Source organism: Cervus canadensis, chromosome 1 (assembly GCF_019320065.1).
Source record: "Cervus canadensis isolate Bull #8, Minnesota chromosome 1, ASM1932006v1, whole genome shotgun sequence".
NCBI lineage: Eukaryota > Metazoa > Chordata > Mammalia > Artiodactyla > Cervidae > Cervus > Cervus canadensis.
In genome coordinates this window covers 14,069,960-14,095,864 of record NC_057386.1, presented here as the reverse complement: position 1 = coordinate 14,095,864, position 25,905 = coordinate 14,069,960, and the positions used below count along the sequence as shown (strand labels likewise).

Here is a 25,905-nt window from a genome sequence, read left to right as displayed (position 1 = left end):
GAAATACTCACAAAACTATAGAAGTTACAAGAATGTTTGCTGCAAGATTGTCTTAAGAGCAAACAAGTGGGGAAAAAATGCCTAAATGTCCATCAACATAAAATGAGGCAGGTGACTGTCACCTTCTGAGATGGCCCAGGCTCTGGCTATGGAGTGTGTTCCCTCCCTGAATAAAACCTTCTTTCACTTTCAAAAAATAAATTAATTTAAAAAACTAACATGAAATGAGGCAAATATATTATAGCATATCCTTACAACAAGATTCTGAGTTGTCACTAAAATGGTAAAGATCTGTATTTCTTGATATGGACAAAAGTACATCTATATTGTATTTGTTAAGAAAAAGTTACAAGATAGAATGTTTGACAGGTCTCTCTCTCTCTTTTTTTTTTTTTTGGTAAAAACAAAGATAAACAAGTCAAAACTGTGTGTGCACATGATGAATGAGCAGAACAAGTCTAGAAGACCATACAAAAGACTTTCTCTAAGTGCTGGTACTTACTGTGAAGAGCTGTCACTTTATATAGTACCACATTTTCTGAAAATTTAACCCACACCATGAACTACAATAAAAAAAAATTTGTATATACATAATACTATAAATATATATATATATATATACATACACATAATACTATACAGGAAATATATACACATACAATATAGCATTATGTACACACAATGGGCAAAAGTGAAGGTGCCAAAAGCAGAGGTTCGTTTTTTTTTTTTTCTTAATTGTTGCTTTGATTTATTATTTTTTTGGCCACACCACACGGCATGTAGGATCTTAGTTCCCTGACCAGGGATCAAACCCGTGTCCCCTGCAGTGGACGAGCAGATTCCTAACACTGGACCACCAGGGAAGTCCCCTGAGGGCCTCGTAACAAGCTGTAGGGCTCCAATCCTGAATACACTTGAGGCTTTCTGCGGTAAGCTGTTCCTTCCCCTACCTCCTTCCTGCTTCACACATGCGCCCCTCTCAGGCCACTGGGAGCTGCTAGTTGCCTGACCTGGAGCTCTGAGCTCTCTGCCCTGGACACTCAGACCCTGGCTCCCCTCTGCTGTAGCCTTTCTCACCTGAGAGCACTTCTCAGGTCACCTCATCTGTTTCCTATTTGTCCAACATCTCAGTGATGGAAGGATGGGTAGAAGAGGGAAACTCCTCGTCAGATGGAGGAGGTGAAAGCTGAGGACCTGCCCCCCTTCCCTCTGGGTCCCCTCCAGACCCCACTTCCTGATGTCTGATCCTCATGGCTGAAAGTCACAGTTCCCAAGCTGCAGGTCACACAAGATATCATTTCAGTGAGTCTCTGCCAGTGCTTTAAGAAATGGAAATAGGATAGAAAGAAAAATAGCAAAATGCATCATGTACAAAGGTTAAGAATTGTTTGGAAATATATATGTATATATAATTAAGTTGTGCCACAGTCAAAAAGTTTGAAAAATATAAAGTGATTAAGAACAGTTTTGACAGAGGAGAAATATGGTATGACGTCTCCTGTATGTGGATTCTAAAAAGAAATACACATGAACTTCCTTACAAAACAGGAACAGACTCACAGACTTAGAGAATGTTGCAGGAGGGTGGGGAAGGATGAGGGGAAAGGATCGTTAGGGAGTTTGGGATGGACATGTATACACTGCTATATTTAAAATAGATGATCAACAAGGACCTACCACATAGCACATGGAACTCTGCTCAATGTTTTGTGGACCAGAGGGGAGTTTGGGGGAGAATGGATACGCGTATATGTATGGCTGAGTCCCTTCGCTGTTCCCCTGAAACTATCACAACACTGTTAATCAGCTATACTCCAACACAAAATAATAATAATAAACAAAGAACAGTCTTAAGCAGCAAAGGCCTGAGCCCCTTTCCAATTCTGGGCTCTGTCTCCCCAGACCAAATCAGCAAACCAGGAAGAATGATAGAAAGGAGAGTAGGACTCTGACCCCGCACAGTGACTAGTTCACTCCTCATGACTTTGGAGGACTCCACTTTGGACCCGGAAAAGATCTTCGCTTGACATTGAAAGTATATGGCACGGTCTTGCTCCTCAACTGTGAATTCCAGCGTCGCAAAATTCTGGTTCTGAGAGTTTTTTTCTCTTTTTTTCTTGGCGCCCCTTATATTTAGTTCGAATTTTTCAATTGTGAAATGTACAGGAGCCTTTTCCTCTGGGACAGAACAGTTGACTACCACGACTCCACCCTCTATCACCTCCTTCTTGTCCAGCGTCACCCTGGGATCAGACACTCCTTTGGGGGAAGAGAAAGTTCATTAGTATGTTTGCTCCAGCGGCCAAGCCACCCATCAGCCCAGTCACTGGGGTTGACCCATCTGACGGTTCTTTTGTTCCCAGAACCTCAGTGCTACCTACCAGGTAATTATTGAGTATGTATGTGCTGAACACCATACCAGGTACTTTGAAAAAATATATAGACTATGTCTAAGATGTGGTTGGTGCTTTCAAAGTTTATAATTCCACTGGCAAGTCAAGTCATCTCAACCGACATAGTTAAGAACAAAACAAAGGCTGCCAGTATTCATCAGTATTACTGTGGTGGTTGTTACAATATACTGAATGCCAACAACAAGCTAGGATTAACTTTCTATCCATGACTCCATTTTGCAATTCTCATAGTAAATCTCTGGGGAGGGCACGAAAGAGAAAATTATGTCCATTTTACAGATGAAGAAGGTGACGCTCTGAGAGGTTCAAGGCTCACCCAGAAGCTTACAGCCTTCAAGCCCCAGAGCAACTGAGACTCACCCCCAGGTCTGTGACTTTACAGCCAGAGGCAGGGGTGGGATGGGTAAGGGTGGGGGTGGGGAGGAGAAGAGGCAGGCGTGGCCTCTCAGTTAAAAAAGGAAAGCTGAAAATAACTAGGAATTCGAGTACCTCACAGAGACAGTGACCTAGGGAGCAGTCGGGAAAGGAGGAGTCCCTCTTTGCCTGAGGAATCAGAGAAGATCCTAGAAAGGAATAGCGCCTGAGAGGATTCTTGGAGGAAGGAGGTTATTTGGACAGATGAAGTGAGATGGGGGCTAAGGACAGGCATTCCAGGGCATCGGGATCTGCTTGTGCCAAGGGACATGAGTGGCTTTTCAGGATGGCCGTCTAGAGCAGAGGAAGGGCTGGAGGGGAAAATACATCAGGTGGTGAGCCGGGGTCGGATTAGAGGGAGCTGGAAGAGTCTGGCTGAGATGAGCTGTCCTGTCCAGGCCCCAGGGTCCAAGGGCCATGAACTCTATCTTGGAATCAGACAGACTTGCTCGTATCCTAAACCTGCCTCTTCCTGAATGTGCCACCTGCCCTCCGTCACTCAAGACTCGTGAATCTTTTTCCTTGACCAGCCCAGGTCAGAGATGTAGAATGGATAGATGTATATGTATGGCTGAATCCCTTGCTGTTCACCTAAAACTTTCACAATCTTGTTAATCGGCTATACCCCAAATACAAAATGCTTTTGGTGTTTAAAAAAAAATGAATAAAAATATTATTTATTTTTTTTAAAAAAGGGAGAAATGCAGAGTTGTCCTCTTGGGGAGGAGATCTGTACGTGCTCCACCTCCGCTGTCACTTCTGGTGAAGGTGTTCCCCTGCCCCGACATGAGATCGCCAGGAGAAGGGATCAAGCGATGGGATGACCTCGTACTCATTGTTAGGTCTTCATCAGAATGCGCACTTGATAAATGGCTAATGAATGAATGGATTGTCTTTTGTCTGCCTCAAAGACCTTCTATCATAAAAAAGAGAGAGAGGCCAACTGCGGAGTCAGATAGATCTAGGTTCTGACTCAGGCTCTGTGTTTGATGTGACCAGACCGCCCAACCTCTCTGAGCTCCAGCGTTGACACTTGTACACGGGAGGAACCAGGCTAATCTTGCAGTACCATTGCAGGAGTAAAATGAAATGCATGTGACGTGCTGAGAAACGTTTATCTTGTCTCATGAGGGCCTGAATAAGTGGTAGTTCTTATTACTGGAAGTAACAATGGCATGAACGACTGTTCTGATCACAGAAGTGAGCTCAAAGATGCAGAAATGACAATTATGGCAGCAGCTGTCCAGAAAGAATGGGGCTGAATTCACAAACTATGTCCATTAAATCATCCCAAGTTTCTGGCACATTTCTTTTCAACATCTGTTTCCCAAAGTCTTGGCCTGCCACTCTTTCCTCATCACTACTGTGAACATGGGGACCTATTGGCTCCTCCCCTGTCCCCAGTGGAGATGCTGAAGTGCTGCTCTGCTTCCCTGTGGCTGTGGCCCCTGGTGATACAGAGGGATGTCTGGCCAGCCATGCTGCGATTGTCCATGGGACACCCAGGATGTCCAGAGGACGAACCGGCCTGGAGGATGACACAGTCATGTCCTCCCGTGTGACCCTCAAAGCCTGATGGGAAGGTGGTCAGAGGTTGTATACTTCTGAGAGGAAAATGCCCCTGAACCCTTGCCTACTGATTCTTCCTATTTCCTGTTTGCTGTAAGATTATTTCTTTCTAAGGACGGTCTGGCCAAGCACCTAGTACATGGTGGGCCATTCATTCATCCAACATTGGATCACTCCCTCTGCCCCCATTTAATTCTCAAAACAAACAACATTCAAGGGTATGCAGAGATACCCAGTGATCTCGATTTTAGAGACGGGAACTGAAAACCTGCCTACAGAGGTCAGGGAAGTTGACCCAGGGGCACTCTGCTGGGAGAGCAACTTCTTTCTCAGCCTCTGCACTTTCACTCTTATGCTACATCCCTTTTCTCTGTCCTTGGCACCATTTGGCCATCAAGATAATTCCTACGTGATCTTTTGTATCTGAACCCGGTGTCCATTTTCCGGCAAGCCATCCCCAACTTCTCTAGGCTGAATTGTTTCTTCTCACCGCTGTGCTCCCAAGGTAGTCAGATCAAATTACTGTTGAACTGCAGTGATTTGTTAAATATCTCTCTTCCTTTCAGGACTGTAATTGCATCCCAGAGCTAGGATTTGCCTGATGCATTTTCATGTCTAGCACCTATTTTTTTTTCTTCCTGACTTGCAACCTTGGGACATGCTTCTTGAGAGAGTAAACCAATGAACGAATGGATGGATGGAACTGTGTGAGCCAAATTTCCCCCAATGATACATATTCCACAATCATTTATTGAGTGTCTACTATGAGCCAGATTTTTTTGAGATATATTAAAAGAAAAAAGCTAAACACCACCTCTTTCCTCAGGATCTCACAGTCTGGAGAGCAACCAGATGTGTTAGAAATTTGCATTATTGAGTGAAATAGTAATTGCAGCTTATTGGAAACTCATTATGTGCTAGAAATTGCACTAAACTCTACCAACACAGAATCTTTTAATCCTCTCAGTAACTCCCTGAGGTAGTATTGTTATCTTCATTTCACTGATGAGAATTTTAAAGTGTAGAGAAGGTAAGGGACTTGTCCAGACCAAAACTAAGCAGAGCAACTGCAGAATCCAGTGTCAGCACCCAGCGCCCTGATCTTTGTACAAATACCACTGAATGCAGAGAGGGTCAAGAGCTATAAGGACCAGGACCCTGGGGGAGATCAATTTTGCTTGGGAAAAGTGTCAGAGGAGAGATCACTGAGTTAAGTGTTCAAGGAGAGAGGGTTCATGAGGAGAGGGGGTGAAGAGGGAGTTCTAGGGAGAGCAGATAGCATGTGTAAAGGCAAGTGAAGTGAAATGAAAGTTGCTCACTCTTTGTGACCTCATGGACTATAGAGCCCATGGAATTCTCTAGGCCAGAATACTGGAGTGAGTAGCTGTTCCCTTCTCCAGGGAATCTTCCCAACCCAGGGACTGAACCCAAGTCTCCCGCATTGCAGGCGGATTCTTTACCAGCGGAGCCACAAGGGAAGCCTGTGCAAAGGCAAGGCGGTAAGGAAAAGCCTGGTGAATCGGGAGCGTGTCTACTGCCAGCATTTCCAGGTTGGGGAAACGTCAAGCACACAAGTGAGAAGGGTGGTGGATCGGCAGGGAGGTCCAGTGTGTAAGTGACTCATTCAGTCGCTCTGCTAGCTACAGCACCTGTTTGTGATTCACCCTCCCAAACCGTGTTCTTTTCCGGGCTCTCACCTTTCACCCACACCTCATGCTCTGGCGTCGTTTTCTCCTTGTTGTTCAGGATCACGGTGCATTTGTATCTCCCTGAGTCGCAGACCCGGACGTGGGGAATCAAATAACTCTCTGTGTTTCTCATGGAGGAGACGTTGTGAAGCAGCACATCATCCTTGTAGAATAGCACCTGGTGCAGAGGCTTGACCCGCGAGGTGGTGCTGACGTCCACGATGCACTGCAGCGTCAGGTTCTCCCCGTTTTGCACCTCCTTTTGCGGCAGGATCTGCATGTGGATGCTATTGATGGTGAAGGCTAAAGGCCGAGGGGAAGGAGAGCAGAACCACCCATCTGTTATCTCAGGAACAATATCACCGTCATCATCAGATGGGTATCATCACCTCCTGCACAACAGAGGGTCCAGGGGTCCCAAGCAGGTGATGACTATGCGCGGTGGGTCAGGCACAGGGCAGTTAGTACTAAGTGGCTCATATTCCCACCATGACAAGGTGGCAGGCTTCAGAGCGTGACAACTAAAACACATCCAGGAGATGTGTGCAGCCAGTGAGCCACCGCATCGTGGCCCTGGAGAGAGCTTAGGATTTGGGCAGAGGAATGTTCACGTCTTGGGTCATCACTTACTGTGTGACCTTGGGTGATTAACCTCTCTGACTTCAACTTCCTCATCTCTAAAATGAGGTTACAACATGTACATAGTAGGTTGTTGTAAGACAGAAGAATAGAAAGTCACCCAGTGCAGTTCCTGGCACACAGTAATTGCGGGATAAGTGATGGCTACCACTGTTCTGAAATCACATGGTGACGCCCAGGAAATGCTCCGCCACCCTCCCCCACCTTCCCCACAACCCCGCCACCCCTCCATCCCCCCACCCTAGCCTGACCAAATTAACACAGTCTCAGCTGATGTTTTCTAGCTGATGGAGTCAGAAGCCTCACCAGATGAGTGAGAACTTGAAACCACATTTTCTCATGGATCTTGCTTCCCTTTTTCACCTTGGCTGCTAAGAAGTACAAGCTCCAAATTTTACCTCTAGCAACATTTGGGATGTATTTTTCCGTGCTGAAAGAGTCATAGTTTTGTTTAACTGCCTTAATTTTCTTCTCACTCTGATTTCCTTATTTTATCCTATTGAACAATAATATACATAATTTTTGTAAGTGGTCCCAAATCATTTTACAGACAGCAAAAGGTATAGCCAGGTAGCTAGCCAGAGATACTGGCAAAAAAAACAAAAAAACAAAAAAAAATGTCTTTCTTTCTCTCTTTTCATAACATCAAATCTTTTTTGAACAACTTAAAATTTAACTTCAACATGTCCCAGGTTTTAACTGAATAGAACAGTCCATCCTTGTGCCTTTATTTCTGAGCATCTTAACAAAAAATGGCATCTGATTAGTCATGAGATGAAACAAGGTGATTGTTTAGGTGCATTTCTTACAGCATTAATCTTCAGAACCCCCTTTTTTGTCTTTCAGGTCCTGGTCTGAGGAGCCTATTGGGTGAGCACTCAGAACAGAAGTTTCTTTTAACCATGTTATTTTCCCATCAATTTATACATTCCCTCCTAGGTAAGGACAGGCAGGTCTCCCTACTCCTTCAGTACCTTCTCCTTCATTTTAAGTGATGCTGTTTAGTACAGTGATTCTATCAGGAGATAGAGAGCAGGGGGATGAGTGCAGAGTCAGACTTTCTGGACCAAATCCCATCTCTGCACACAACTTGTGTGGCTTTAGATAAGTCACTGAACTTCTCTGAGTCTCAAGTTTGCTTATACATACAATGGACATTGTTGTTCAGTGGCTAAGTCTTGTCCGACTCTTTTGCGATCCCACAGTCTGTAGCCTGACAGGCTCTTCTGTCCATGGGATTTACCAGACCAGAATACTGGAGTGGGTTGCTGTTTTCTTCTCCAAGGGATCTTCCTGACCCAGGGATCAAACCTGAGTCTCCTACTTGGCAGGCATATTCTTTACCACTGAGCCGCCAGGGAAGTCACAATGGACATAATAATAGTCAGTGTAAATGAGAAATTGAGTTTAAGTCCTTGGAGCACAGTTCCTGGCACAAAGTGCTTTTGAAATGTTGACTAGATTCCGTCAGTCACAGATATAAAACCAGCTGTTGAATCTTGTGCTTTCTAAAGCTCTTTCTTGAAGTCTTATTTCTAGCAAATTTTTTTCAGGGGAAAAACAAAACAAAACAGGGTTTCCCTCATGGCTCAGCGGTAAAGAGTCCCCCCAACAAAGCAGAAACACAGGTTTGATACTTGATCTGGATCCGGGAAGATCCCACATGTGATGAAGCAACTAAATCCATGGGCCCCAACTACCAAGCCTAAGCTTTAGAGCCCGGGAGACGCAACTGCTGAGCCTGGGTGCCCTAGAGCCCGTGTGTTTCAACAAGAGAAGCTACCGCAACTAAAGAGGAGCCTCCACCTACCACAACTAGAGAAAACCCCTCGCAGCAGTGAAGACCCAGCACAGCCAAATTAATAATTTTTAAAAACCTAAAATATTTTTAAATTTCTAAGGTGAATTACAACAACTTCTCCAGATTCCTGGTGTTAGTTACCCCTCTGGTTGGGGCTACTTTACTGTCATCATCTGAATGAAATGCACACCCATGCCTGAATCACTGGGACACAGAACTGGGACCAGGAAGAAAGCAGAGTCGGGCACATCTGGTCCCAAACCCCTGGTCCCTCAGCCGTTAGCTGGGTGTCCCTGGGAGTTATCTAACCCTTCCAGGATACCACCTCTCCTCCTGTAAAGAAGGAACACTAATACTTGCCTTCCTTGGTATTTTAATCTCAAACAATGAATGACCAAACCAAGGCAGCTGAGAACACTGAAAGGGCAGGTCCGCTTTGCCCAATGCCTGGCCCCTGATTGACATCTCCTTCCCACTTCGCATCACTCATTCAGCAGATACTGGAGGGGCCGTCTCTGTGCCAGGCACTGCACCCAATGTTGGGGGCTCAGAGAAGGGTAAGACTGGCACAGTTTCTGCCCACCTGGGGCTCATGGTCTACACTTCACCACCCTTTCCTACTCCAGGCCTTCCAGCCTCAGCGCCAGCCCTGCCAGAGTCTCCCTACTGATCAGCCCTAGGGCGGTCTAACACTGTCTAACCATTTTACAGCAAGCTCAGCTAAAGCATCGGGTAGTTGGTTTTTCAAGAGGAGGGTGTGTACTAACACCAGGCGCTTCCGCCACCTCATTTTTCTAAGCAAACCTAACGTACGTCTGCTTAATAGATTAACTCAGCTGATTCGCTGGTAGGGATCTCACACTTCCATAGCCAGCCAGCGGGAGCAGACAAGAAAGAAGAAGGGAAGACAGGACAGAAGGGGAAGCATTTATAAAATGTACCAAGATATGAATCCCAGCTCATTGACTTGATGCAACAGACCAGCAGTCTCGGTTTTATCACCACGACCACAACCTCCACCAACACCCTTCTGGTTTCCAGTTTTCAAGAGGGCACCCCAATGAGCCCTGCCTTCTACTGTCACACCCGCAAGTGGTCCCCTCCCACGTCGGACCAGGGTTGGTCTCAGGAACAACAATATTGCAGAAGTGCTAGTAGGTCACTTTTGAGATTAGTTTGTAATTGCAATTTTCCTCTTGGGTACCCCCTCCTCTTCTGGGATCACCCACTCTGCGCAAAGCCAGCTGCCGTGTCATGAGCCTCCCTCTGCAGAGACCCACATGGTGAGGAATGGCCTCATGAGTGGGCTTAAAGGCAGAATCCACAGCATCAGACAAGCCCTCAGGTAAATCATGGTGCTGCTGCTAAGTCACTTCAGTCGTGTCCGACTCTGTGCGACCCCATAGACGGCAGCCCACCAGGCTCCGCTGTCCCTGGGATTCTCCAGGCAAGAACACTGGAGTGGGTTGCCATTTCCTTCTCCAATGCAGGAAAGTGAAAAGTGAAAGTAAAGTCGTTCAGTCGTGTCCAACTCTTCGAGACCCCATGGACTGCAGCCCACCAGGCTCCTCCGTCCATGGGGTTTTCCAGGCAAGAGTACTGGAGTGGGGTGCCATTGCCTTCTCCACAGGTAAATCATAACACTGACCAATATTTTACCTGCAACTTCCAGACAAACCCTGAGTCAGCACCACCCAACTAAGCCATTCCCAGACTCCTGCCCCTCAGAAACTGCAGGAGATGATAAATTATCTTAAACCACTGAGTTTGGGGATAATTCGTTAAGGAGTAATAGATAACAAATACACCACACAACCTTCAAAAATCTCTACCTGATTATTACAACATGTGTGTGCTCAGTCTGTCATGTCTGAATCTTTGCAACACTTTGGATAGCAGCCCACCAGTCTCCCCTGTCCCTGGGATTTCCCAGGCAAGAATACTGTAGTGGGTTGCCATTTCCCTCTCCAGGGGATCTTCCTGACCCAGGGATCAAACCCGAATCTCCTGCATCTTCTGCATTGGCAGGTGGATTCTTTACAGCTAAACCACTGGGGATGCGATCATTAAGATAATATGGAAAATAATATCCTCTTTGTGAATAAACTTTCCAGAAGCAGCCAAACTGGGTTACTGTGTGTAGGGCTCATTATTTACACAACAGAGTGATTGTTACAACCCAAGCCTCCCCAAAGTTCACAGAGAGGTGTTAGCAGACCCATGAACCACCTCCAATTCTATGCAAGTGTGTGTTTTTCTGGAGAGAGGACACCAAAGGTTCAGAACTGTAATGAAAGGACATGCTTGAGAAGTGAAGTGTAGTCGCTCAGTCATGTCCAACTCTTTGCAACCCCATGGACTGTAGCCCTCCAGGCTCCTCTGTCCATGGGATTTCCCAGGCAAGAATACTGGAGTGGGTTGCCACTTCCTTCTCCAGGGGATCTTCCCAACCCCAGGATTGAACCAGGGTTTCCGGCATTGCAGGCAGATTTTTACCATCTGAGCCACCAGGGAAGCTCAAAGAGGACAGATTTTTTTTTAACCTGGAGAGATGAAGGGCAGATGGAGATCCAAAGCAAGAGAGTCACCACAGCTCAGATGAGACACCAGGGGACCACAGCGCCAAGGCCCCGCACCCTAAAACAAAGGGCCCTGCTTCCCTCCACCTCAGGCACGCGGTCAGCGGATGCTGATGCTCTGGGGAAGATGAGGCAGCGTGACTCAGTCACCTCCTCAGCCCTCCACCTGGAAATGACTCATAAAGAAGTGGGCGGCTGGGGGTGGGCGATAGAGAAGGAGGGACCATCCACCAGTCTCAGGAAAATACAGGGAGCCACGAAGCACGGAGGCCCTGGTGACCCGTGATGCTAGCATGGAGTGTGCTGACCCAGCTCCCCTGAATCTCAGGTACCTCCAAGTTCAGTCCCAGCCTCTTTCAGGAAAATATTCCCCGAGTACCAGGTGCCAGGTGCTGGGATCACAAGGTGAATAAGAAAGCAGCCCTGTTGTCCTAGACCGTGCAGGCTAGGGGGGACCCAGACGGCTGGAGTAAGTGGTGTAAGGCCAGGAGGAAGGGGTGCTCAGCAGAGGCCAAGGCAAGTCTGAAGGAAGTGACCCCGGAACTGAGCCTTGGACTGGGACAGAAGGGATGGGTGGGGGACTCAGGGCAGGAGAACAGCATGTACCGGAGCACAGGGGCAGGAGAAATCAATGCATTCCGGGGACAGGTGGTCATAGGAACCGGAGTGTGGGGACAGGTAGGAGGGGCCAGAACAGAGGACCTTGTCCACCCTGCTGACCTGCAGGGCCCTGTCCTCAGGGTCTTGGGAGGGGTGGGGGGTAACCGGATGATACTGGAGCTTTAGAAAGACCACTGTGGGCTGGGAGGGGAGGCTACAACTACATGCATGAAGGTCCAGGTGAAAGCTGATGCGGCCTGAGCTCGGGCAGACTCAGTGGGCTGAGGGGCAGGGATGGGCTTGAGAAATGTTTACTGGATGCAGAAGGACTTCGCTTTTTTGAGGGTGAAGAAAATGTTCTGGAGCTAGACAGTGGTGATGTTTGTACGACATTATGAACATACTGCAAGGGCATGGGTTCCCTCCCTGGTGAGGGAACTAAGATCCTACATGCCATGCGGTGCAGCCAAAAAAGTATAAAATAATAATAATAATATTTGTTATATGTATTTGACCTGTTTGATTGGCCATGGGGATTGAGGTAAAAGGTGGAAGATAAGGTTCCTGGATTAGGTACCTAGGTGCTGCAGACTAAAGGAGACAAGGCCAGACAAAGATAAGGGCGGGACAAAGTTCTGGTGCTGCAGCTGGTTTGAGGGACCCTAGGGGATGACTAGGAGGAAACGTCAGCCACGGCCCCGGAGAAAGCCTGACCATCAGTGGAGCGGCCAGAGCTGGAGTGGAACTGGAGGGTGGGCATGTGGAGGTGTGTGTTGGGGGAGGGAGGAGGAGATGAGCTTCAGCAAGGATCAGACCCTGGGAAAGTCCAAGTCTCCCTGGGGAAAAAGTCCAAGTCTTCCTGTCAGAAAGTCTCCCTGGTGCGAGAACACCAGGGAAGAGGGTTTACAAGGCCAAAGAATGAGGCTTTGTGCAAACACTGGGGTCCTGAAGGCCAAGGTCTGGATGTGTCCCTGGCATTTGGCATCACCTCATAGCGAGGATTTGGGAGGTGTGGGGGCCAAAGCCAGACTTGCTTGGTAGGGTTGACTGAGAGGTGAGGAAGCAGAGAAGTGATTAGAAATCAGGCATCAGAGGATTTCCCTGACGGTCCAGTGGTTAACCCTCCACGCTTCCACTGCAGAGGGCACGGGTTTAGTGCCCGGTCAGGGAAGTAAGATTCCAAATACCAAGCAGCCCAAAAATAAAGAAATAAATATTAAAGAAACAAGGCTTCAGAGGAGTTTGACTGAGGAAGGGAGCGAATAGATAGGGGGACAGAAGATAAATGGGGGGTTTGTTTGTGATTTTTCTTTTTCCTAAAATAAAGTGTTACGAATCACGTTTGTAGACTGAAAGAGCCACAAAGCCAGGGGTAGCTACTAAAAGTGGGGTAGGTGGCTCAGTCAGGGACAGCGTGAGATTCTGGGGGAGGGGGTGATGCCAGGGATGGGCTCAGAGCCCAGGTGGACCAGCCGGCCCTACCCAGCTGCAGGGTAGACATGGCCTCTGAAGCCAGGAGGGAAGCTGGGAGGACGGGTGGGGAGGCAGATAAGCCTGAAGCCGGGGCAGGGCGGGAAGTGGAGGGAGTTCCCTCCAGACAGCCTTGTGTTCTAGGTGAAGAGGGAGCTGAGGTCATCTCCTGAGACTGGCCGGCTGGGGTTGGGTGGGGGCCTGAGGTAAAAGGAGAGGAAGGGCCAGGGCTGACCAAGCACTTCAACCATGGAGCAGGCTGGCAGGTCAGGCACATGGTCCTGGGTGGTCTAAGGAACGGTAGACCTGAGTCCCAGGCCCCCCTGCCTGGCTCTGCCATCACCCAGCGGTGACCTTGCACAGGTACCTTAGGTAAAATAGGATGGAGGCCTCAGGAGGCAGTCGGAGAGCCTGAGGTCTTCCCCAAAGTTACAAAGACCTTTCTCTGGGAAACCTGGGCAAGGAGTGACTGACTTCCCCCTGAGGTGGGGACTGTGGGAGTCCTATACCAAGGTCAGAGGATAAAAATCTCCGGAACTGACCAAGCCCCACTGCAACTGTTGCCATGAGCCTCTGGATCTAAACCGGCCAGTTCCCTGACCCAATATTAGGTAAAATACCCAACCTATCTGATGCAAAGAGCTGACTCATTTGGAAAGACCCTGATGCTGAGAAGGATTGAAGGCAGGAGGAGAAGGGGACGACAGAGGATGAGATGGTTGGACGGCATCACCAACTCAATGGACATGAGTTTGAGTAAACTCCGGGAGTTGGTGATGAACAGGGAGGCCTGGCGTGCTGCAGTCCATGGGGTCACAAAGAGTCGGACACGACTGAGCTACTAACACACACACAGCATCCTAACCAATCACCTAATGCCACCATTCCAGTAGGAATTGTCTGTCCTGGGGCTATAAAAACAGGCTACCAGCCTGGGAAATGGTTGTCAGAAATGGCTCTCCCTTGAGATGGCCTGCTTTTCTAACAGCGTCTCCCACTCTAAGAAACTTCCTTCTCATCTCATTCTGCCTCATGTCTGGAAATTCTTTTCCAAAATGCACATGGACCATGACATTTTGGTATGGGGCTTGGTCATTCCAGAGATTTTTATCCTGTGACCTTGGTACAGGGCTCCACACCTGTGACCTTAGTATAGGGCTACACAGGGATGAAGAACGGAGAGCTAAAGAAGTCCAGAGGCAGGGTGTGGTCTGGACCAAAGCAGAGGCACAAGGCTGCAATGGACAGAGGAGGAGCTACGAGGGTGATGGTGAACTAGGATCATTGCTGTTATTGAGTCGTTGCAACTCCATGAACTGTAGTCCACCAGCCTCCTCTGTCCATGGAATTTTCCAGGCAAGAATACTCGAGTGGGTTGCCATTTCCTTCTCCAGGGGATCTTCCTGACCCATGGGTCGAACCCGAATCTCCTGCATTGCAGGCAGATTATTTACCGCTGAACCACTGGGGAAGCCCTGAGTTAGAACCATGATAAACCATTATTTTACTAACTACTATATGGTGGGCAGGTGAGTCACCTCTTTCATCTCATCTCATACTGACTCATCACAATGGTTTTACAGACTGAGAAAAAGGCTCAAAGAGGGACTTCCCTGGTGGTTCAGTGGTTGAGAGTCCACCTATCAATGCAGGGGACATGGGTTTGATCCCTGGTCTGGGAGGACTGTGGCAACTAAGCCCATGACCACAACTACTGAAGCCTGCTCACTCTAGAGCCCACATTTACTAAAGACCGTGCTCTTGCAACAAAGAAGCCACCACAATGAGAAGTCCGGGCAGGGCAACTGGAGAGTAACCCCTGCTCACTGCAACTAGACAAAGCCCTCAAACAGCAATCAAGGCTCAGCACAGCCAAAAATAAAACAAAATTTTCAAACAAGCAAACAAATAACAGTACAGAGGTACCTCAAAAAAAAAAAAAAAAAAATCTCCAAGAGACAGAGTAATAGTAGCTTTAAAGATCTGAGTCAAACCTGTGGCTCCAGACTCCAGACAATCGGGTTTTGAGAAGGGGAAGTTCTATTGCTGATGTTCTAACTGACTCTTTTTGGACAAGTTCCTCTGAGGGTCAGAGATTTCATCGGTCAAGTAGTCTGATTACGAAGCTAATGGACATCCTGATTCTGTGGGTAGCCATGGGGATCAAACACCCTTCAAAGCACTTGGGCAATCACAGGAGACCTGCCAGATCGGCCTCATGAGTCTCATGAGCCCTCCCCATACGAGTGACTGCTCCAAGCTGGGGGCTCAACAAACAGCACCACACACATAAGGCATCTCCAAGCAGCAACCCAGTCACCCAGCTGCTGCCAACTGACGTGACCTCTGGCAAGGGGATCTCATTCTGTGAGCTCTCCCTCTATTCAGTCCCCAGACCCCGCCCAGTCCCCTACTTCACCGGGTTCCAGATGAAGCACAACAAAACCTGCTTATCTTAACGATTCCAAATCAGCTCTAAAGTGGATGACAGGCCAGATTTCAAAGTCAGGCAAAAACCTGCTTCCCGTGCCCCAGAACAAAGTATTACAGGTATTTTGCAGATAATTTGCAGGTATGTTAGATATCATAGCCTCATGGATAGATGGGAGATGATATCTAACCTGTTTTAGATCATTTAGGAGAGAAGTCATAATGACAATTTATTTATTTATTTTTCATAACGACAATTTAAACTCTGTTCTGACTTCATGAATCTAACAAGTTGATTGTATCTCATTTTTTAGTAAAAACAATTGGGGATATGAAAAATAGATATGCTATGGTAGAGGGCTTCCCTGGTGGTCCAGTGGTTAAGAATCCACCTTGCAATGTGAGGGACAGAGGTGCAATTCCTGATCCAGGAAGACCCCATGTGCCGAGGAGTAACTAAGCTGGTGAGCCAGAACAAGGGAAGCCACCACAATGAGAAGCCCGCCGCGCACCACAGCTGGAGAGTAACCTCCGCTCGCCGCAGCCGGAAAAAACCCGAGCGCAGCGACAAGACCCACCGCAGCCGAAAACTAAAATGAATAAATTAACAAATAAATCTTAAAAATAAAAAAAGAAAGAAATTTATGGCAGAACAACAACCAAAAAAAAACCCAAATTGTGGAATCACTCGCTTTCCAATCACCCCTCCCTTCACCCACCAATCCTAACAAGCAGAGTCACAGAAAGAGGGAATGAAGCTAGATGGGAATCTCACGACTTACAGTTTTCTTGACCTTTGAGGCTTGAACCTGGAAAAGACAGGAGAAATACATTGATTTCATGAGCTTCCCTTCTCAAGAAGCTTAAGTGATGTTGAGCAAGAGTGGGAACTCACAGAGCAAAAGTGTCAGCAGGGCTCCGAGCCACATCATGCCCTGCTGGGTCCACCTCAGCTGCATCCTGAGAGAAGCGAAGACTTTGGCGGTTAGTTCTGCGTTGCGGCCATGCCCCGGGGGGCAGAAGACACTTCTCTGGAGTCACAGTTGAGAGACCTGCCCTGTGAAAAGCAGAGACCACGATTGGGAGCGTCTCCAGGCGCTGCGGACACACTGGCCGAGGCGCTGGTCAGGTAATGGCAGCCATGCTAGAAACCAGGAACAATGCCTGGACGGCCTCATATCTCCTCAGGAAATGACTGGCCTTCCTGAGGGGCCACTGAGCGCAGCTGCTTTTGTTTAGTTTGTTTGGGGTGGGGGGAGACATGAGTGACATTTGCCTCAGAGCTCCTGACCCTCTTTGTGTCTCCACTGGGTCTGGGGACCCCCTTCTCATGGCAGCCTGAGAGGTTCCTCCCTCCCTTTCTCCAAGCTTCCCACAAAGGGCTTCTCTCCCCGCACACTCAGCATAGCTCTCTGCTTTTCCTCTGGCCCCTCCAAGGGGTCTCTTCTCACACAGCCCAAGTCTGGACCTCCTGCCTTTCCTGATACGGGCTTGGAGAGGACTGACTGTTTTTCTAGAGAATTGCAGGTTTGTCAGGGAGACCCTGTAACGCCCTTCCCCAACCACCATTGCCCTCCAGAGAAAGTCACTTCCCCATCCTTCACGGCCCAGCCCTTGCTTACCTCTCCAGCCTGGTGTCTCACTTCTTCCTTCCTTGCCCTGCCCTCTGGTTGCTGAAATTTATAGTTCCCAGAACACATCACATGTCTGTGACTTTGCCAACACTCTGGTACCCTTTCCCCTCTCCTTTTCTGACGAATTCCTACCCATTCATCATAACTCAGTCTAGGCATCAATCCTTCAGCATCCTCCCCTGTCTTCCCCACACTGAGCTGCCCTTCCTCTGGGCCCCCTCACCTTCCTTTCTCAGACACTTTCTAATGTGCCCCGCCTCCCCAAGCAGACTGCTGGCTCCATGGTGGCAGGCACAGTGCCTGGTGCCTAGTAAATGATCAAAAACCACCAGTAAAATGGGTGATAGACTGAAAGAGGACAAGTTAACTGTATGGTCAGAAAGAGAGTATCATTGCCTTGGGGGTCACAGTGCTCCTTTCTGAAAAGGTACCCTTGAATACTGTCACATGGTAAATCTGGAAGTTTTGATAAGAGCTGTTAGAGGGCAATGCGTGCAGAAAGGATTTTTTTCTTTTTTTTTTTGGTTGTTGTTGTTTTGTATTTTCCACTCCCCGCTATAAACTATCTTCTTTGGCAACCTATTGGAAATTACTCCCACCCATTTACCAAACTTCAATTTGGCAGGAAAAGAAAGGAAACGTCATGAGTAATAAAATAAATGTTGGTGTCAAAGGTGACTTTTACCTACTGTGGAGTAAGCAACTTCTGCTTCTCAAAGTGACATTCAAGCAAGAGTGATAAATGTCCCACCCCATGGCCCTAAGTTCCAAAGTAAACGTCCAAAAATTAGTCATTGTTTCATACACAATGCTAGTACTTTTAGAACACACCAACAGAAAATAAAGCTTTATTTCAAAAATGTGTTACTGCTTTTTAAAAAAGTAGAAAAACTATATCCTACAATGTACACTATGCACCAGAATAAATTGCAAATAGACCAATCTGAAAGTACAACTGAAACATAAAAGTTCTAGAAGAAAACATAAAAGAATTCCTCATGCCTTGGGCAAAGGCTGGCTTAACTATGATTTAAAATCCAGAAGTCATAATATGAAATGTTGGCAAATTATACTCCATGAATTAAAGTTCTGCTTTGCCCGCAATCCCCCCCAAAAAGTTCAGTCAAGAGAAAAACTACAAACTGGAAAAAATATTTGCAACTCCCATCGTAGACAAAGAGCTAACTCTAATATGTATATAAATGGACTCATATAGTATGTACTTTTTTATTGGGGTTTTTTTTTTTTTTTGGTCTATCTTCTTTCAATCAGCATAATCAATACTACACCTTTTTTATTGCCGAGTAACATTTCATTGCATGAAAATACCAGTTTGTTCATTCACCCACTTACGGACATGTGGTTTGTTTCCAATTTTGACCTAATACAGATAGAGCTGCTATAAACAAGCCTTTGTCTGGACACATCCTTTCATTTCACTTGAGTAAATACCTAGAAGCAGAATGCCTGGGCTTTATGGTAGGTGTATGTTTAGCATTTTAAGACACTGACAAACTATTTACCATGCTGATTACACCATTTTTTCATTCCCATCAGGAGCGTATGAGAGTTCTACTTGCATCACATCCTCTCTAACAGTGGCAGGTCAATCTTTCCAAATTTAGCCATTCTAATAGGGAGCATGTGTACGTACATGCTCAGTCATGTCCAGCTCTTTGTGAACCCATGGCTCCTCTGTCCATGGAATATTCCAGGCAAGAATACTGGAGTGGGTTGACATTTCCTTTTCCAGGGGATCTTCCTGACCCAGGGATTGAACCCAAGTCTTCTGCACTGGCAGGCGGATTCTTTACCACTGAGCCACCTGGGGAGCATAGAGCTTTCTTATTATGGTTTGAACTTGCATCTTCCTAATGACTAATGATATTGAACATATTTTTATGTGCTTATTTGTTATTTAATGGGTCTATTAAAATCTTTTGCTCTATTATTAGTTAGGTTGTTTGTTTTCTTAGTGTTGTGCTTTTAGAATTCTTTATATATTCTGGATACAAGTCTTTTATCAATTATGTGATTTGCAAATATTTTCTCCTAGCTTGTGGCATGTTTTTTTATCTTCTTCAGTTCAGTCGCTCAGTCATGTGTGATCCAATGGACTGCAGCATGCCAGGCTTCCCTATCCATCACCAACTCCCAGAGCTTGCTCAAACTCATGTCCATTGGTCGGTGATGCCATTCAACCATCTCATCCTGTCTTTTATCTTCGTAATGGTATCTTTTGACAAGCAGAAGCTTTAAATTTTTAAGACTGAAGCCCATTTTTCCTTTTATGGATTTTTCCCTTTATCCATTTTTCCTTTTATGGATCACATCTAATGTATGACATCTAAATGGATCAGATTTCCTTTTGGTGTCATGTCTAAAATATCTTTGCCCACCAACGTCTCAAAATTTTTCCCCTATGTTTTTACATTTCAATCTATTATCTATTTTGAGTTAACTTGTGTACATGATACAAGACATGGATCAAAGTTCTCTCTCTCTCTTTTATTGCATCAGTTCAGTTCAGTTGTTCAGTTGTGCCCGACTCTCTGTGACCCCATGAATTGCAGCACTCCAGGCCTCCCTGTCCATCACCAACTCCCGGAGTTTACTCAAACTCATGTCCATCGAGTCGGTGATGCCATCCAGCCATCCCATCCTCTGCCGTCCCCTTCTCCTCCTGCCCCCAGTCCCTCCCAGCATCAGGGTCTTTTCCAATGAGTCAACTCTTTGCATGAGGTGGCCAAAGTATTGGAGTTTCAGCTTCAGCATCAGTCCTTCCAGTGAACACCCAGGACTGATCTCCTTTAGGATGGACTGGTTGCATATGGATGTCCAATTGTTCTGGCATTGTTTGTTGAAAAGACTGTCTTTTGTCCAGTTAATTCTCTTTGAACTTCTGCTGAGAATCAGCTGTCCATATGTGAGCACATATATTCTGGAGTCTGTATTCTATTCCACTGATTTGTGTGTTTACCTTTATGCAGTACCATCCAGTTTTGATTTCTGTAGCTTTAAAATACATCCTGAAGTCAGGTAGTGTTAGTCCTCAAACACTTCTCTACCTTTTCAAAATTACTTGGACTATTCTAAACCCTTCATCCTTCCATATAGTTTTAAAACCAACTTCTCAGTTTCAACCCAAAAAGAAGCCTTCCAAAAATTCTATTGGAATTTCATTGAAATTCATGGGAATCAATTTGGGGAGAACTGACGACCTAACAATACTGAGTATCTGACCCATGAACATGGCATATCTCTCCATTTATTTGTCTTCTTTGTTTTCTCTCAGCAGTTTTATAGTTTTCAGTATATTTTTCATTATAAACTGTGTCCTTTTTAGTTTTTAAATCATGTGACTGTATCAGGGTGTTGGAAATCATTTGAAATGGCTGTTGTAGGGACTTCCCTAGCTGTCCAGTGGCTAAGATTTCATGCGTCCATTGCAGGGGGCCCAGGTTTGTTCCCTGGTCAGGGAACTAGATCCCACATGATGCAATTAAGAGCCTACATGCCCACAACTAAAGATTCTGCATGCTGCAACTAAAATCTAAGATCTCACATACTGCAACTAAGACCTGGTACAGCCAAGTAAATAAATATTTTTAAAATAATAAAATAAAATAAAATAAAACGACTCCTGTACCCACCCCCTACCCCGACCCAGGCAGCTCAGCAGGGTGACCTGGGCTAAGGCCCAGAGTCAAGACGACATGGGGCTGGTTCTTCACAGGACTTGTGGGTCCTCATGGGAGAGCCTCCCTCACCATTCTCCATGGGTTTGTCTGTCTGTCTCCTTCTCACTCTCTTTCCAGGGGAACCACTCCTTCTAGTTCTCATGCAAATCTCTTCCTTTTCTCTTATGCCTTGGCTGTGAGATAAGAACTGAAGCGTATATTCTCCATCATTTATTTTATTCCTTGAAATGATAATCATGCCCCTTAGTTTTCATTTGTAAAGTTTGAATGTCTTAATCAGAGTTAAAAATGTATAAAAGGAGGGACTTCCCTGGTGGTCCAGCGCTTAAGAATCCGCCTTGCAATTCAGAGGACAAGGGTTCCATCCCTGGTCAGGGAAATAAGATATGACACGCTACAGGGCAGCTAAGCCTGAGTGCTGCAACTACTGAAGCCTGCGTGCCACAACTAGAGAGTCTGTGCACCAAACCAAAGATCCTGAATGCAACAACTAAAACCCAGTGCAGTCTAGTTAATTAATCAAAATGTGTAAGAGAATTTTTCTCTATTTCACCTTTTTAAAAATAGACAATCAGCTGACTTTCTATATGTATGTGGCCCCCACATATCTTCCTGTTCCTTCCTCCAGTTCTTAGTGGATCCCTTAATCAGAAAAAAAAAAAAAAGGTTTCACACAACTATTTTAACTCCTTGGTAAATAATCAAGAAACTGACTCCCACATTGCCGAGGATGGAGACCCCAGGAGTGCCCACCAAGCAGGACGAGCTCACCCGGGAAACTTGCTCCCATAGCACTGCTCTCTTCTCCCTCTTCTCAGGGGACAGGATGCTGTCTACATGCTGTGCTTCTGCCTTCAAACACCAGGGATGTCACAAATCCAAATCACTGCAATTCACTAGCTGCCTGAAAAAGCTGCTTTTTGGGCTAAACCTCAGGAAGTGGTTTTTCTGAGAAGCTGGGGTGGATGCGGGAGGAAGAGATGGGCAACAAGGATGTCAGAGGGCAGAACCAACCTCCCATCTGTTTCATGACTACAGTGATAGGAAATAAGATATCGGTCATTTCCCCCAGCCGTGACCTGTGCCTGACCTGTGACCGGAGGTCTGATTAATTAACCTTGGCCAGTTAATGAGTGAGCCTAATCCTGCATTGGCCAGATTTGAAAGTCACCTCACGGGCGTGTACTAATACACAGATCAGAAGCCTGGGTTTCCAGTCCTTTCTCTGCAGCTCAGTAGTGTTAGTGTTTTGAGGTTCACTTCCTGCAGCTTTAAATAGGAGTAGTATGCCCGCCCACACTGGAGACACATAGTCAACAAGAGAGTTCGAAATGCAGTACCTGGATGCAATCTCAAAAACAACAGAATGAGCTTTGTTCGTTTCCAAGGCAAACCATTCAATATCACAGTAATCCAAATCTATGCCCCGACCAGTAATGCTGAAGAAGCTGAAGTTGAACAGTTCTATGAAGATCTACAAGACCTGCTAGAACGAACACCCAAAAAAGATGTCCTTTTCATTATAGGGGACTGGAATGCAAAAGTAGGAAGTCAAGAGATACCTGGAATAACCGGCAAATTTGGCCTTGGAGTACAGAATGAAGCAGGGCAAAGGCTAACAGAGTTTTGCCAAGAGAACGCACTGGTCATAGCAAACACCCTCTTCCAACAACACAAGAGAAGACTCTACACATGGACATCACCAGATGGTCAATACCAAAATCAGATTGATTATATTCTTCACAGCCAAAGATGGAGAAGCTCTATTCAGTCAGCAAAAACAAGACCAGGAGCTGATTGTGGCTCAGATCATGAACTCCTTATTGCCAAATTCAGACTTAAATTGAAGAAAGTAGGGAAAACCACTAGACCATTCAGGTATGACCTAAATCAAATCCCTTACGATTATACAGTGAAAGTGAGAAATCGATTCAGGGCATTAGATCTGATAGAGAGAGTACCTGAAGAACTATGGATGGGTGTTCCTGACATTGTACAGGAGGCAGGGATCAAGACCATCTCCAAGAAAAAGAAATGCAAAAAAGCAAAATGGCTGTCTGAGGAGGCCTTACAGATAGCTGTGAAAAGAAGAGAAGTGAAAGGCAAAGGAGAAAAGGAAAGATATACCCATTTGAATGCAGAGTTCCAAAAAATAGCAAGGAGAGATAAGGAAGCCTTCCTCAGTGATCAGTGCAAAGAAATAGAGGGAGACAATAGAATGGGAAAGACTAGAGATCTCTTCAAGAAAACTAGAGATACCAAGGGAACATTTCATGCAAAGATGGGCTCAATAAAGGACAGAAATGGTATGGACCTAAGAGAAGCAGAAGATATTTAAAAGAGCTGGCAATAATACACAGAACTATACAAAAAAGATCTTCATGACGAAGATAACCACAACGGTACGATCACTCACCTAGAGCCAGACATCCTGGAATGCGAAGTCAAGTGGGCCTTAGGAAGCATCACTATGAACAAAGCTAGTGGAGGTGATGGAATTCCAGTTGAGCTATTTCAAATCCTAAAAGATGATGTTGTTAAAGTGCTGCACTCAATATGCCAGCAAATTTGGAAAACTCAGCAATGGCCACAGGACTGGAAAAGGTCAGTTTTCATTCCAATCCCAAAGAAAGGCAATCCCAAAGAATGTTCAAACTACCACAATTGCACTCATCTCTCACGCTAGTAAAGTAATGCTCAAAATTCTCCAAGCCAGGCTCCAACAGTACATGGACTGTGAACTTCCAGATGTTCAAGCTAGATTTAGAAAAGGCAGAGGAACCAGAGATCAAATTGCTATCATCTGTTGGATCATTGAAAAAGCAAGAGAGTTCCAGAGAAACATCTATTTCTGCTTTATTGACTATGCCAAAGCCTTTGATCATGTGGATTACCACAAACTGTGGAAAATTCTTCAAGATTTGGGAATATCAGACCACTTGACCTGCCTCTTGAAAAATCTGTATGCAGGTCAGGAAGCAACAGTTAAAACTGGACAAGGAACAACAGACTGGTTCCAAGTCGGGAAAGGAGTACATCAAGGCTATATATTGTCACCCTGCTTATTTAACTTATATGCAGAGTATATCATGAGAAATGCTGGGCTGGATAAAGCACAAACTGGAATCAAGATTGCTGCGAGAAATATCAATAACCTCAGATATGCAGATGACACCACTCTTATGGCAGAAATCAAAGAAGAAGGAAAGAGCCTCTTGATGAAAGTGAAAGAAGAGTTTGAAAAAGTTGGCTTAAAGCTCAACATTCAGAAAACTAAGATCATGGCATCTGGTCCCATCACTTCATGGGAAATAGATGGGGAAACAGTGGAAACAGTGACAGACTTTATCTTTTTGGGCTCCAAAATCACTGCAGATGGTGACTACAGCCATGAAATTAAAAGATGCTTGCTCCTTGGAAGAAAAGTTATGACCAACCTAGACAGCATATTAAAAAGCAGAGACATTACTTTGCCAACAAAGGTCCATCTAGTCAAAGCTATGGTTTTTCCAGTAGTCATGTATGAATGTGAGAGTTGGACTGTAAAGAAAGCCGAGCACCGAAGAATTGATGCTTTTGAACTGTGGTGTTGGAGAAGACTCTTCAGAGTCCCTTGGACTGCAAGGAGATCCAAACAGTACATCCTAAAGGAGATCAGTCCTGAATATTCATTGGAAGGACTGATGCTGAAGCTGAAGCTCCAATACTTTGGCCACCGGATGTGAAGAAGTGACTGATTAGGAAAGACCCTGATGCTGGGAAAGAATGAAGGCAGGAGAAGAAGGGGACGACAGAGGATGAGATGGTTGGATGGCATCACCAACTTGGTGGACATGAGTTTGAGCATGTTCCGGGAGTTGGTGATCGACAGGGAAGCCTGGCATGCTACAGTTCATGAGGTCACAAAGAGTCGGATACAACTGAGCGACTGAACTGAACTGTGTAGGATGTGCGATCTAGCTCCCTGACCAGGGATCGAACTCAGACCTCTTGCCTTGGGAGTGAGGAGTCTTAGCCACTAGACCAGCAGAGAAGTCCCTCCAGTTACATTTCAATTTCACAGAAGCCACAAGTCATTTTTTGGTCTGTCTCACATGTTTTTTGGGACAGTCCCAATGATTATTCATTGTTGATCAGAAACTCAAATGAAACTGGGCATCCTGTATGCTAACTGACAGCCCTCACTCAGGACCCCTTCTGGGGTGCAGTCCATGTCAGGAATGCTTCTGCTAACCTGGAGTCACGGGTAGAAAAGCCAGAACTTCCAGGGGCTGATGCCATCCCTTCCCAATTTTTGCTTTTTTGGGTATTTGAATGGACATCAGGGGGAAACAAGGGCTTCCTGGATGGCTCAATGGGTAAGGAATCCACCTGCAATGCAGGAGACACAGGAGACAAAGGTTTGATCCTTGGGCCAGAAAGATCCCTTGGAGAAGGAAATGGCAACCCACTGCAGTATTCTTGCCTGGGAAATCCCATGGACAGAGGAGCCTGGTGGGCTACAGTCCAAAGGATTGCAAAGGGTCGGACACAAATGATCAGGAGCACAGAGGGACGCAGAGCGGGAAATAAGGCACTGAGCCGGCTGCAGACCAGAGGGAGTATCAGGAACGCTCTGCTCGAGGCCAGGCCCCACCAGGATGAAGTATCGAGGATGCCCTAGAAGAAAGGATGGCGTGTCTCAGTGCGAGCAGGCACCAGGCTCAGCTCCAGGAAAGACAAAGGCCTGGCCCTGCACTCCAGGGGTTTGGAGGGGAGGCTTCCCTATCCCTGGATATACATTAGTTCCTGCCTTGGTGGAGCTTATAGTCTAACTGGGGAGCCATGAAACCTAAGTACCCAAGAAAGTGAATTCATAGCCACAAACTGTGTTGAATGTTATAAAGAAACAGAAACTGGCACAGTGATGGAGAAAAGTCAGAGGGGTGGTGGATGGGGAGTGACTTCCTTAGACTGGATAGTTGTG

General features: G+C 46.1%; 1 protein-coding gene across 6 annotated transcripts in view; it reads right to left on the bottom strand.

Moving 5' to 3' along the window:
• The window catches only part of PECAM1 (platelet and endothelial cell adhesion molecule 1), a 62,395-nt gene extending 45,021 nt beyond the window's left edge, over positions 1-17,374 (bottom strand). For 4 of the 6 annotated variants that reach the window (XM_043464573.1, XM_043464579.1, XM_043464597.1 and 1 more), the window contains exons 1-4: positions 16,500-16,774; positions 16,387-16,413; positions 6,095-6,388; positions 1,954-2,259 (exon numbers count right to left, since the gene is read on the bottom strand). In XM_043464573.1, coding sequence (XP_043320508.1) covers positions 1,954-2,259; positions 6,095-6,388; positions 16,387-16,413; positions 16,500-16,563 — 691 coding nt within the window. In that variant the 5' untranslated portion in view covers positions 16,564-16,774. Of the gene's footprint in view, positions 1-1,953; positions 2,260-6,094; positions 6,389-16,386; positions 16,414-16,499; positions 16,775-17,226 lie in introns of those variants that run through there. The other 2 variants (XM_043464565.1, XM_043464554.1) reach the window with 2 other exon arrangements.
• Positions 17,375-25,905: the final 8,531 nt, after the last annotated feature.